General features: G+C 38.0%; 1 protein-coding gene across 2 annotated transcripts in view; it reads left to right on the forward strand.

Moving 5' to 3' along the window:
- Window positions 1-8,538, forward strand: part of PDHX (pyruvate dehydrogenase complex component X) — a 33,265-nt gene extending 24,727 nt beyond the window's left edge. Inside the window, exons 9-11 of one of the 2 annotated variants that reach the window (XM_062620220.1) lie at window positions 685-843; window positions 4,412-4,476; window positions 5,093-5,721. In XM_062620220.1, coding sequence (XP_062476204.1) covers window positions 685-843; window positions 4,412-4,476; window positions 5,093-5,105 — 237 coding nt within the window. In that variant the 3' untranslated portion in view covers window positions 5,106-5,721. Of the gene's footprint in view, window positions 1-684; window positions 844-4,411; window positions 4,477-5,092; window positions 5,722-5,747 lie in introns of those variants that run through there. The other variant, XM_062620219.1, reaches the window with a different exon arrangement.
- The last annotated feature ends 5,634 nt before the right edge of the window (window positions 8,539-14,172 follow it).

Here is a 14,172-nt window from a genome sequence, read left to right on the forward strand (position 1 = left end):
CATTCTCCCTTGTCCTGTCACTATGTGTCCTTGTTTGTGTCCACACACACACACAAAAATGCGATGCGTTCTAACATTATCTGAATAACAGTGAGTGTACCTGCAGCATATCCTATTTGTAGCTTCCTTTGTTAAGAGTCCTGTTTGAGACACGAGTGGAAATAAAAACATGTGAGTGTGTGGTAGGGTGTCTGTTTCCATGCTTTTTAAGTCAATATCCTGTGATTTATTTTGTGGGGGGAGAAATGCCACTGCTTTGTAGCTTTGTATGCTGGGCATCTGTGAGGTGGTATCGGTGACTCCTGAAGGATTTTGTAGGCTTTTGTTATTTTTTTTTCCAGCGGCACCAAAAAACCTTCTGTCTGCCCTGCTGTTTTCAGTTTCTGGAGCATACATTCATGCTTTTTGACAGAATAAGTTTAAATATTAGCAATGCAAGCTAATCATGTACAGCTACTCTTAGACCCTCACAGGGATTTATTTTCTGTCTTCCTTGTAGCAGTCCTGATGACAGATGTGACCTCTTCTTTTGCCTTCATTTACAGACAATAGTCTGTGATGCACTAAGTAATTTGATAAATGCCTGTATGTAACTCTGTGTCTTAAAGGATTTTCCTTTTTCTTGATAATTGCTTGCACTAGAATTTTTTTAACAGCTGTCTTTTTTTATTGTCTCTCTTCCAGCAAATGCCAGATGTGAACGCAACCTGGGATGGAGAAGTCTGCAGGCAGCTGCATTCCATTGACATATCTATTGCTGTAGCAACAGACCGAGGTCTCATTACACCAATCATAAAAGATGCTGCTGCCAAAGGAATAAAGGAAATTGCTGCCTCTGCAAAGGTAGGTCTTAAATGTACTGTATGCTGAGGAATATAGTAGCTGTAGAGTTTTCTGTGGCAGAAAATGTAGCATGACCTAGATACACTTCAGTAAGAACAAAGGCAGAGTGCATGTAAAGCAGTTTCAACATTCCTTACACTTCAAAATGATTATTAATTTTGCAAGTCTTTTCATTTTTAATGAACAATAACTTAGCCATCATGTTATTTATTTGGATGCTGACTAAACTGAAAAATAAACCTGTACAGACTTCTGCAAATTAATATAATTGTATTTCTTTACTCCTCATGGGAAAACTAGATAATGTAATTTCTTTAGTATTACTGGTATTTGGGTTTGGGATTTGGTTTATTTGGGAGGTTTTTTTTTTCCCCACCTTTCCCAGAAATTTGCTTGTAGCTGTTTGTGTTACCCTCTGTGCAGTTACATTATGGCACTTATTTCTATCTGCACTTTTTCAATATGCAGTTCAGTTGAGAACGTCACCTGATAAATAACATTAAACTCCTCAGACTAATGGGCAGCATTTTGCATCATCCAGGTGCCAGTTAGAGTGACTTGGATCTGTGGCAGTTGTTGCCAGCCACAGATATATCCTGTGCAGGCAAATGATGAAATGCCCCAACACCAGCTATTTTATTTTTTTTTGTGATTTAATGAGTGCTAATCAAAGGCCTGCAGTATCTGAGGGATGCAGTGGAAGTAGATGCTAGGGTATAAAAGTGTTCCAAAACTGGGCAGACTGCACTTTCCAAATTTTTATCTTTTACCAAAAACTACAGAAATCATGATAGTCTGTGTTGGCAGAGGGGAACAACCAACAAAGTTGTAGCAGAAGGTGTATCATGCCACAGAGCATTCGTAATTTTATGTTTTTAAGATCTTTCCAGTCCATATCGCTTGCTTCATGTTGAATGTGTTGTGAAAGCAAAGCCTTTAGCTAATATAACAGCCAGACAAAGAAGGTGGTTAGCTGAGATTGTTACATTATTCAGTGATTAGTCATAGAATGACAAAAAGAAAAATATTATGGGAAGTGAAGAATATAACGTATGGGAAGTTCATTATCATCCCCAGTAGCTGTGATACTGGGATGCAGTATTACAGACCTTTCTTCACATTCTGCCATTCCTGTGATAGGAATGTACACTTGCATTATGTTTAATAGGGCCTCAATAAAGTAAGCATTCCCCTTTTATTTAAATGGAATGTGTGTGACAGGGTACACTGCTCAATATGAAAGTCATTGGGTCAGATTGTAGGTGTCCATACCAGCATAAGTTTGCTTTTCAGCTTGTTCATTGAATTACTGAAATAAATATGTACCTGATGTGTGCATGTGAAAGGCACAAATTGAAAGTGCAGCTGCTTTTCTACCAGTCTCTTTGTAGTTTGGCAGGCACTTTCTTTGTGTAGACTGCTTATATGTCTCCTTCTACTACATGTTAGTTTTAACTTCTTTCCAGGTCATGTGCATCCTAGCACCGTATTTTCATCATTCAAATAATGCAATTGCACATATGCATTATGTTCATATTGACCCTCTTGTGTGAATGTTGTTCCCACAGCTATAGTCTTCTAGTTCACTACTTACTCAGAGATGGGTAAAAGCCTGAAATAAAATTCAGTGTATGCTTTTAACTTTTAAATTCATCACCATAATTTAAGTTCACAGGTTTTGTAAAGTTTGGTATAAGCTTATTGTTTAGTTGGCAATTAATTAGAATGAGATTCTCTTAAATTTCTTGGTGTTTATTTCCAAGCTGGTCACTGCAGTCATTCAGCTGCTGTGGTCTTTCAGAACTCTTGCCTGAAAGCAGTTTAGAAATGTATACTGGGAAGACAGTTATTTACCATGACCAAGAGAGGTATACTACAACATGAAAGGGGATTAATCCATGTCACAACTATAGCTAATGAGCCACTGTTATTAACTGTGTGGACGTTTATCTTGTAATGACTCTACCTCCACCCACATGCAGACAAAAAGAAGTCAATTCAGTCATAGTTTCCACTTAGTGACTCTGGTCCTTAAAGGCAGAGGTGAGGTTTCATAGCAATTGCCTCTTGGTAGATTGAATTGACTGGTAGATGGGATATTTATAGAACACATGTAGAAAATCACTGGGAAGCAGAATGGGCAACTGCTGGAAAGCAATCTAGGAATTAAAACACAAAAAAAGTGATGGGGAAAAAAAGCCCCCATCAATTCCTAGAAAGAACCTGGGAAAATCCTAGAAAACAGTGGTAGAATTCCTAAAAAGGGAGTGGAAAATTCGTAGGGGGATTCATAGAATAATCATCTCCAAGAAAGTTTCACAAATGTGATATATCACTTTTTTCATGTTGTAATAAAGTAGATCTTTTGAGGTTTTGTTCACTTCCACCAGCATTGCCCTAACATAAATAAATTATTGGAAATTTATTAGTTTCACTTTTTTTACCAGAAGAAGGAAAATGTAAACAGACTGTGTTGCTTCTATCATTTTTCCCAGAGCAAATCTGAGTCTTATTTCCCCAAGTATGCTTTTGGAAACAGTTATTTTTATCTTAAAATGTCATCATGTTGCAATTGTCACAATGTGACATTTTCCGTGTGCTTTTCCACCTGCAGAATAAATACGAGACAAGCCAAAACCACTGAATATGTTCTGTATGAACAGGGCAGTTCACCTCTCCTGCATATATTCCCATTTCAGTGTCTGCTGTCAGTTGAAGAGCTCCTGATTTTGAAAAGGTTGCTACTAATGGAGAAGTCATCTGACGCATTGCCAGTCACTACCTTTTCAGTTGGGTACTCATGGTTGGGTGTGATGAGCGGATTGGTGGCTGAATAATTGGCTCTTGATCCACCAAGGAATGTCATTCCTCTTGAGGTCCACACAGTCCTTTCTTCCTACTGTAAGAATTATTCATCCTGAATCCCACTGCTTCCGTCTAAGGCGATCTCTGAGCTAGAAAGGTCCTAGATGGGAATAAGACTCTTTTTCTCTGTGATCTTGGCTTGGAATATAGCTTGAACTTCTTGGGCTGTATTTTGAATGAAACATTCGTGGACAGTTTCATCTGTTATATTTAGAAGTAGAAAAGCATCACAAATAAAATGGAGGTTACAGGGTGGTCCGTAAGGTAGTTGAATGCTTAGCTGGACAAAATGCATTCTCTCAATCTGCTAGAAAGTTCTGAAGTGGTACATGACAGTTTGTTTAAACAGATATGTTTAGAATACTCTGAATTTGTCTCATCAGTATTTTGCTAAATATTTTTGTCATCTAAAAACACCAGGGAGAATGGTGGTTCCATTGTAAAAACTGGAACAAGGTTTTCAAGGTGAGAGAACAGCATTTATTAAACAGCCAATATTGTTCGGAAAATGAAACTTTCGCTTTGCCAAGTCATTGCAGTACAACAGTGTTGCTAAGGTACTTCCCTGAATCCGAAAGCAGATGACTTTTTAACAGCTGTATGGCCATAACAATGTGTTACTGAAGTAAAAAGAAATAGTCTGTTACAACACTTTAATTTTTTTTCCTCTCTTCTGTTCTTTTACTTCTTTCATTTTTTTTAGGCTTTAGCAAAGAAAGCAAGAGATGGAAAACTGTTACCAGAAGAATACCAGGGAGGATCTTTCAGGTAAAACTCTCTAGTAGCATTTAATACATGCACTGTGGATTCAGAACTGTTTTATCCTCAGGTATTCCTCTGTGTTAATGTGTTGCTTTTTAAAATCTTCCATGTGATGATTCTGAGAGCCAAACCTAGGCCAAGTGTCCTGTATCAGGGGGAAACAAGTATCTTGATACCGGTTTATTTAATCTGAGCCTGGTGTGAAATTAATATTTTTCATATTGAGACTAATCTGCCTCTTATTTTTCTACCTAATTTTTCCCAATTGCAGAAGAATATTGGTTTTGTTGTGGTTTGTTTTAGGGGAGCGGTTGTTGTATGTTTGGGTTTTGGGTTGTTTTTTTTTTTTTCCCCCCTTTTGAGGGGAACAGAGGGTCCAATATGCCAGACAGACCCTCTGCTTTGGTAAGTTTGCTGCCTCCATGGGCCCTGGTTTAAGGACGTCACTAGGAAACTTTCTAGCCTATATGGCTCTTGAGCTAGTACCCATTAGTGCTCTTACATGTTGGTGGTGATAAAGCTGCAATGCATAGTCCAGGGGCAATTGAATGAGACCTCAGGGCCTTAGGATGATTGGGAAGGGAATCTAGAGCACAGGTTATTTTTTCTTCTATCCTTTCAGTTGTGGGCAGTGACATTGGAAGAAACAAGCACAAAGTTCCTCCCACTGTAAGAGAAGATCAGGGTAGTAACCACCTGAGTAACCTGAACATCCATAACTCTGTGGGACTGATGAGATGCATCCCAGAGTCCTGAGAGAATTGGCTGATGTAGTTGCCAAGCCACTGTCTGTGATATGTGAAAAGCCATGGCAGTCAGGTGAAGTCCCTGGTGACTGGAACAAGGGAAGCATTGCAGCCCTTTTTAGAGAAGGTGGAAAGGAGCACCCTGGGAACTACTGACCTGTCAACAGCCATTGAAACTTCAAAGTTGTGAGGTTCAATCTAAAAGGCCTTTGGCTTGGAACATAGATAGGCTGAGTTTCTTTGGAGGTACTGATTTCCTGTCCTACTTTCTGCTTTATTACATGCAATTCAAACATATATTACTGTAAAGAAATTGGACTTTTAAAAAGGTGCATTGGTTGTAATTGCAAAAATTACAAACCCTTGAGAGTGTAAATGTGCCCAACTGAAATCCAGTTTAAATATATTCTAAAGTTAATAGGTTTGGCCTTGGGAGAGAATTAGGTCATAGTGGTCACTGAATATAGATAATTTCTTCTAGGCGTTACATAATTTCTGACATTACTGGTAACCATTTTCTCTTTCATTTAGCATCTCTAATCTGGGCATGTTTGGCATCAGTGATTTCACTGCAGTCATAAACCCTCCCCAGGCCTGCATCCTCGCTGTAGGCCGAGCAAGAGTAGAGCTCAAGCTTGTGAAAGATGAAGAAGGAAATGAGAAACTGGAGCAGCACCAACTCATGACAGTGACTCTTTCAAGTGATGGTCGGGTGGTAGATGATGAGCTGGCTTCAAAGTTTCTGGAGACTTTGAAAGCCAACATAGAGAATCCAATACGACTTGCCTTGTGTTAAACTCAGTGGAGATTTCTTCTTGTTTTGACAACACAGAAAACTGTTGCGTACTTGGGTTTTCCTTTATCGAGGAGTAAATAGTTACTGTGAGATGGACAATTAAAATACTTAATTTATTGAATTACTGTGAAAAACTATTAATGTTCATGCTTTTAGTCTTTTGAAATGAACAGGCTTTATACTGTAAAGCTAAAAGACTTTAAAGTCAAACATACTACTTTTCTTTAAACAGTTAGTACTAATGTCACATGTTTGTATAGAAAAGTCAGTCTTGTCTGCACAGGAAAATTCAATAAAACTGTATGAAATTTAAAAAGGGAACCATAGAATAGTGTGGATTGTAAGTAACCTTTAAAGGTCGCCTAGACCAACCCCCCTGCAATGAGTAGGGCCATCTTCAAGTAGATCAGGTTGCTAGAGCAAACCTGTCTAAACCTGACCTTGAATGTTTCCAGAGATGGGACATCTATCATCTCTCTGGGCAACCTGTTCCAGTGCCTCACTGTCCTCATTTTAAGAAACTCCTTCCTGATACGTAGTCTGAATCTACCCTCTTGTAGTTTGAAAGCCCTTGTCCTATTGCTATAGGCCTTGTTAAAAGTTTGTTCCCATCTTATTACCCCCCTTGAAGTATTGGAAGACCATAATAAAGTCTCGCTGAAGCCTTCTCTTTTCCAGGCTGAACAACCCAAACTCCTTCAGAGATCCTTCATAGGAGAGGTGTTCTAACTGCCTGATCATTTTTGTGGCAGCCTTCTGGACCCACTCCAACAAGACCATGTCTGTCTTGTACTGAGGGCTCCAGAGCCGGATGCAGGACTGCAGGTGGAGTCTTTCCTGTACTGAGATGGGATGACTTTTTCTTTAAGAGCAAAACATCTAGCTTTTAGAATGAGGCAAGCAAGAATCATAATTGAGCGAAGTGCTGCTATAAGTCGTGGTCAATACTGAGATAGAAATGAATAGCTAAATTATATTGCTGCAGTAGAAAGCTTGTCAGTCTTCAGAAGACTTTTCTGGAATATTGTGCCATAGAAATTAGACTGAAATAAGGTTTATAAGGTTTCTCAGATATTTCAATGGCTTCCTGCATAACAAGAAAGACATTACAAACCAAAAAAGTTTTAATTTAATTTCATTTAGATTTAACTATTCTTTATCTTCTCCTTCACTATAAGCTACATTGAAGAAAGCAAGATGACTGTGGAGATGAATGGGGAAAAGAACAGGAAATTCTGAGAAAGGTGAAATTAGATCACAGATAAAAAAATAATTCTCAAAATAGTGAGTAATCTAGTGACATCTACAACTTCATATAATTAGAACTCATTAAAACTCATTTGTACTGTAGGAGCATATATTTTTCCCGGTATTTTAATATAACTGCATAATCTAATGCCTTGCAAAGGTGTGGAGTAGAGAAGAAACTTGTCTGAATAAACACATTCTACAGAAAGGATCGAATTTCTGCATTGTTGATTTTCAGTTTTTCATGGAGCCATCATTTAGTAAAAACATTGTGTAAAAAAAAAAAAAAGGTTTTATTTGACTTAATCTGGAGTCAGTGACATTTTTTTTAAGTTTAGAATTTACCCCAATTCGGATCTTCTTCAGTACCACAAAATATGTCAAATATAATTTATAAGGTGCTCTCCTTAACTTGAAACCCAAGTTAATTGTGCCAGCAGTATTGTGATGAAAAACTATCTGTGATCCCTTAATCTCATAGGGGTTCCAGAAAGGTCAGGTTTTGCACACTGGATATTGCTGATTAATGCTGTTCTTTGCACAGATAGAATAAAGATGTAAGTAGAAAGTGTTTCATCATCAGTATATTGAATTGTAACTCATAGGCTTAAGTGCAGTGACCTCAAGTTTAAATTAACAGAAGCAGATTGGTTTCTTTTTTTGTAAATAAATATGGAACTACATATTCTATGTGTCTGTAATGAAGTAGCTGCATTTACAGAATGTGGTGAGAATGTAAATTGTGAGTAGAAATCTAGCGGTTGTCTTCTGGTTTGTGCAAGTACTTTTGTTTTTAAGATTTGGAGGACTTGTTTGTTTAGCTGCTGCCTTAATTAAAACGCAAACTGCAAGACAAAAACTGTTAATACTGAGTTGAGAGTTTTTACTGAGATCTTTCTTTGGCTTGTCTTGCTATAATAAATTTCATAAACTACTAACAGTAGGGAGAGATTTTGGTTACCAAATCTAGCTTACTGTGCAATAATGGACATACCCATTCTGTATTTCCAGGAGATCGTCACTGATAAATTATATTCAGGATTGGCTTGAGGATCAATTTGTAATTGTAAATGGTTAACCATGAATTTTTCCAAAGTTGTTTGTTGATCCCATATTACTTTGAAGGAAAAAAACAAAAAAAGAACAAAACCATACCAATTTATATGCTGTCCTTAATGATGTACAAGAAGCTCTCATTGTTTTCATAGCTAAATCTGCTCTCCCCAAGAGAATTTGTAGGATAATTTAAAATCTGATATACTCTTCTTTAGTTTTTTACTTGATGCTCTAGTGTTGTTTTGTGCTCCCCAGCATTTGTATTTTCTGTTCTTTATCTGGCTAAAGAGCTGCATGACTGATGTGTGTGACTACAGATTTCTGAGCATGCATGTTCATGTAGTGCGAGTCAGTAATTTTTACTTTTGATTTTGGACCCACTAGAAGGTGCTTTGGTATGTAAGTATAAAATGTTTATTGTGTTTCTTTGCTCTAGATACTAATACATCCACTCTCTTTGTTCAACACAGTCAGGTGAAAGCAGTGTTTACAAGGATATGAAAAACTGTAGCATAGAATTAAAAACAGCATAGGAAAAGAAACTGGTGGCTGAAGAGCTGACAGGTGCCTCAGTGTTGTCTTTGCAGAAGGAAGCCATATTGCATTACATGATCGTCCTCTTACCAAGCAGGCATTTTTCCCATAAGCAGGCAGGTTATATGGCACTGACAGATGTATAGGTTACTCAACTGGTAGCTCATACTATAATTTGTTTTTTAATTCAACTTTTTTTGTTTTAAATTATGTCTGCGGGGTCTCTGTTGTTGGTGATGGTTCCCCCACCCACCCTCTTCCCTAAAATATAAAAGTATTGTCTTAAGAATTCATAAGAATGCATGTCATTGACTTGCTTATCAAGGAATGTACTGTCTATGTGCTCAAAATCCTCTTTTACCAGTTTCCAGACCCCATGCACTACATAGAAATGCAGGTGCTAGGAAAAAATACAGGAAATGGGTTGAGAGAGGTGCTCTTCTGTTGTTCAGCTGAGCTGCCCCTTTCTGTAACCCACACAACTGTTTCTTGTGGTACTGCTAAATCAAGAGCAAGCATTTTTTGAAATGTGGAGTAGTGTTGGTGATGTCATTTGCAGACTAATACATGCAATGGCCCTCTCTCACACACAGCTGGATAATCCTAGATGAATTGAATGCAGGATTGAAAACTGACATTCAATGTTACTGCAAGTTAAGTGCTTTTTTTTAAAAAAAAAAAAAAAAGAAAACTATTAGGACTCAAACCATAGGAGGAATTTGAACAGAACTGCTGTGACTGTACATGAGTGATTTCCAAGAACATTGCAAGAGACTGTCCTTCACAGGGTTAGGACACCTTATTTATCTGGACTTCTATAAGGCCTTTGTCAAGGATCCCCACAGCATCCTTCTCTCTAAATTAGAGAAAAGTGGATTTGATGGGTGGACTGCTCAGTGGGTGAGGAGTTTATTGGGTGGATGCTTCCAGACGGCAGTGGTCAACAGCTCCATATCCAGATGGATATTGCTGATGAGTGGTGTCCCACAGGGGTCCATACTGGAGCCAGTACTGCTTAATACTTTCATCAATGACAGACAGTGGGATTGAGTACACTCTCAGTGAGTCTGTAAACACCAAGCTGAGTGGTGCAGTTGACATGGCCGAGGGACAGGATGCCATTGAGGGGGACCTGGGCAAGAACAGTAACTTCTGCCTTTTATGTAGGTAATATTTCAACTGATGTTCTGTATGGCTTTCGTGTTGTGGTAGGGCTGTTCTTCAGCCTCTTGTTTGTGGCTGATTTGCCTTAACTGCTCCAATTCCTGCTATTTCTTTATTGAAATTAGAGAACAGTTTTTTATTTTTCAAGGCATTGAAATAAATAATTCCTTATCTTCTTACAAAGTACTGCAGCACAAATAATAAAATTTAAGTAGTCGTCTACCTGCTGTTACTATTTATCTGAGTTTTCCAGAATGGGAGAGATTCTTATCTAGTACTATAGTGCATCATATAGCAGAAATAAATATTATTTCCCTCGCCCTGAAGGTTGCTATCAAGCTTAGATAAGAACTGTCCTAGCACCACCAATTTCCTGTTTCCCAGTGCCTGTATGTAGACTGCTGTTTGCATTTCCTTTTTGTTTTTTTTTTAAAGGGGGTATTGGATTATACATGAATAATCATATAGTGCTTTGCAAGTAAGATGGAAACAGTATGGTTGTTCAGTATATGTTCTTGTTTGTATGCTTATGATGATGATGGTATTTAATTTTCCTTATTTTTACCAAGTATTAGCTAAATGATAGTCCAGTAAGATAAGATTAATGTTCTGATAACCCTTCCTAAGTAATTTAAACATTCTGGTCCTTCTCTTTTAGTCTTTGTATACTAGGTTAAATTTCAGAAACTTCTAATTTATGACTGTTTTCTTATTTAAATTCAGCCAAATAGCAGAGTCGAATAGAGCTTTCATTGTTGGTTTTAAGAGGCAAGGCCAAACACTTTGAGAATGTGTCATTTAAATTACAGTCCTACCAATCATTTAAAAAATACGCCAGCTAGGTATTGTTTTTGCAAAAGTGGCCTAAAGTGAGCATGACATTGATCTCACAATGCAAGGAAGATGAGCATTGCTGCAGTAGTAATATTAGTAGTATGATTTTAGCATACCAGAGAGGTATCTTCAGTTTGTCTCCTATCAGTTTCCTTTCCGACTATAGTAATGTAGCCTGAAAAGCAAAACATCCTACAGGCAGATACGTGAAGTGTGCTTTTTTCTGTTGCTGTATTTTGTAAATCAGCAGAAATACATGCGTACTTATTCAAAATTTGCTTCCAAGAAAGTATATTGATCAATCTTTTAATCTCTGCACATAGAGCTGTGCAGTGAATCTTTCTTCAGAAAGAAGAATCAAGGTACTGATGTACTCCTCACTGGTAAGTTTGCTTGGTATAAGCGTTGATGGTGACACAGTTTTCAGTCATTTCACTGAAAGACTTATTTTAAAGTGGAAACAAATACCGAAGAGCCAGCAGAGGGCAGACCTGGATTTCTGACTCTCTGGATCCCTTTAAGTGTCACCAAACTATTTCAGTATGTAGCTAGTCTTTAATGCTTGGTGATTTGGCGTTTGGTTTTGAAGTGTTTCAGAAAGCACTTGAGAAGAATAAATAAGGAATAGTAAACACTAACTTGCCTTGATCTGTTGGAATTAGGATCAGACAGAAATCTTGGTCATTGTAAGGCACTTACTACAGGAATTGTGGAAACATAAAATATCTCAAGTCGGAAGGATCATTGAGTCCAATTCCCCTCTTCTTGCAGCACCACCTAAACCTAAACCATATGACTAAGAAGCATCATCCAGCTGCTTGAACTATGACAAGCTTAGTGCTTCCAAGGGGAGCCTCTTCCAGTGATTGTCCAGCTTCTCAGCAAAGAAGGGAGATCAGCACCTGCCCCTCTCCTGCCCCTCTTGAAGCTGGGCAATAACAGCACCCCTCAGCCTTCTCTGAGCTGAAAATGCCTAGTGACTTGAGCTGCTTCTCATAAGTCTTGCCTTCAAGAACTTTTACTGTGCCCTCCTCTGGACATACATTGTTGTCCTCCTTATATTGAGGTACCCAAAAATGCACATAGTACTTGAGGTGGGGCTGCACCACTTCACACAGCTATGCTGTGTTGATGCACCCAGACACAGATGCCCCTTTTGGCTGCCAGGGCACACTGCAGACTCGTATTCAATGGTTTTATTCCATTTGTCCCTAAAATGTTGTAGGCATAGAGAGCAGACCCCTCTAAGTCAGTGTGGCAATTACATCGTAATAGGTTAATAGAAAACAACTGATGAGTTGACAGCGGCTTTCAATATGTTCTTAGTTAAGCATACATACTTACAACTTCTGATTTCTTTCATTGTGATCATGCTTGAGTAAAGCAGGCGAATGTTCATGATTGCTGCTGGAGATTTGTAGAAGCATGCTAGCCAGTAAATGTTCTAAGAAACAGAGAAACGTAGGATTTATGTGAAGAACCATGTGTTGATTTGGGGTCCAATTCATTTACTGGCTACTTTGCGTAGTCACTTTACAAAATCTGCCTAGCCTGTACCAGGGAAAAGCCGTCTGTTTGCTTGAATTCAGTTTGTGCTCCTTCCCTTTGATGTCAGTTTTGCTTTAACTTATAGGTATCATGGAGGACAATTATTCAGATACAATAACTATATTGTTCTTCCCTCTCTCCGCAGTAATTGTTCTACCTGGCAAGTTGAACATTTATGTCATTGTGAGAAATAACTGGCTGGAAATTGACAGACTTTTCTGTTTGTTCCTTACCTGTTCTAAGGGAAATGATTCATGCTATGTTAATGAGTACTATTATTTATCTCCTTAAAGGTTAGAGATCAAGAGAAGATTTTCTCTTATACCTGAAAAGTTCTTCTCGTATGGCCTAGACCTAGGGAGGAAGAAAGGGCAGTTGTGAACATTTTTATTTATACTCACTGTAGTATGAGGAATATACTGAATTTTACTAGTTCAGCAGATCTCTCTCCTACAGTTTCATGATTTTGGCATCATCATTGTAATGTTCATTACAGTGTGCTGTTCGCTTCCTTTTCCAGGGATCCAAGCAATTGAACCTTGTAGGATTCTGTTGACCTAGACAGCAACCGATTCCTGTTTCAGCTGCCTATCTTAAGAAAATATGTGTTATTGTGTTTCATTTTGCATCTTTGATGCATTTTTAATTTGTTCCATGCCAAACAAATTATAAGCTTAAGTATCCATGGAGGCTGTTTGCTTGTGCAGATGCTCGTACTTGCTGTGTCATTCCCAGTCTGCCTTAGCAGCCTAGCTTTCTCTGGGTTTCAGCAGACATCATCACAGTGTTTCCTCTTCCTTGCATGGAAAATATGAACTATAACAGATCCCTTGGTTGATCAAGAAAGAAGTGTTCCTTATACTTTTCTGAAGTGTGAGACTTCTGGCTTAGAGTGTAAATTTCAAGAGCATATTCTCAGTGAATTGTGTTGCTTACCCACTTGTTCATTTTGGCAAGGATTCTAGAGCACCAAAACCATGCACTTTATAGTACAAGAAATACACAGATTCAAAGGAAAATAATATTCACAGACACCTCCCAAGTGTATTTAGAAAAACAATTTATGTACAGAATTATTTTGGAGTCAGTTCATGAACAAATTGGTTGTGTCTACAGAAATTTATCAGATGTTACAGTATCTTGCATTTCCCTGTTGACAAGTATAGAAGAGTCACATCTTTTTCAGTCAGGTTAGGAGTCCTTCCTCTGCCCATTTCTGTTTTGAACCTAATCTAGCTATTATACTCTACAAAGCAGGTGATGTCTTACATAAGCTTGTAACAGGGGCTAATGATTTCAAGTGACTTCCAGCCTAGACCAGGAGAGATATTTTTGAGATGTGATAAATTATCCAAAGTAATGCTCTAAGACACCTTCCTATATCTTTGTATAGGAAGATACACTTCCTATACATATATATATCTTATCATATATATAAGATACATATATATTTGTCTCTTTGGGTGCTCTTCCTATACCTTTGTATGCTATCTGTTAGGCTTCAGCCACTCTGACAGCTTCAGCCCACAGGCAGAGCATCTAGGCCCTTTTATTGAAGTGGCTAATAGTAATAAAGGAGAAGAAATCTGATTATTGAAATGGACCGATTAGGGACATCTTAAATATTATTCACATGGCTTAAATATGAAGTGAGATCTGAGATGTGAGGGAGGTGTTTTGGCCAAAAACTTCATTTCAGCAATTGCAGAAAGACAACTTTATTTTGGAAGACAGTCCCTGTTGTGCATGGTAGAAAATATGAAAGAAAGTCAAAAC

The sequence above is a fragment of the Pezoporus occidentalis genome, unplaced genomic scaffold (genome assembly GCF_034315485.1).
Source record: "Pezoporus occidentalis ecotype Australia unplaced genomic scaffold, CSIRO_AGI_Poc_V1 ctg22, whole genome shotgun sequence".
Taxonomy (NCBI): Eukaryota; Metazoa; Chordata; class Aves; order Psittaciformes; family Psittacidae; genus Pezoporus; species Pezoporus occidentalis.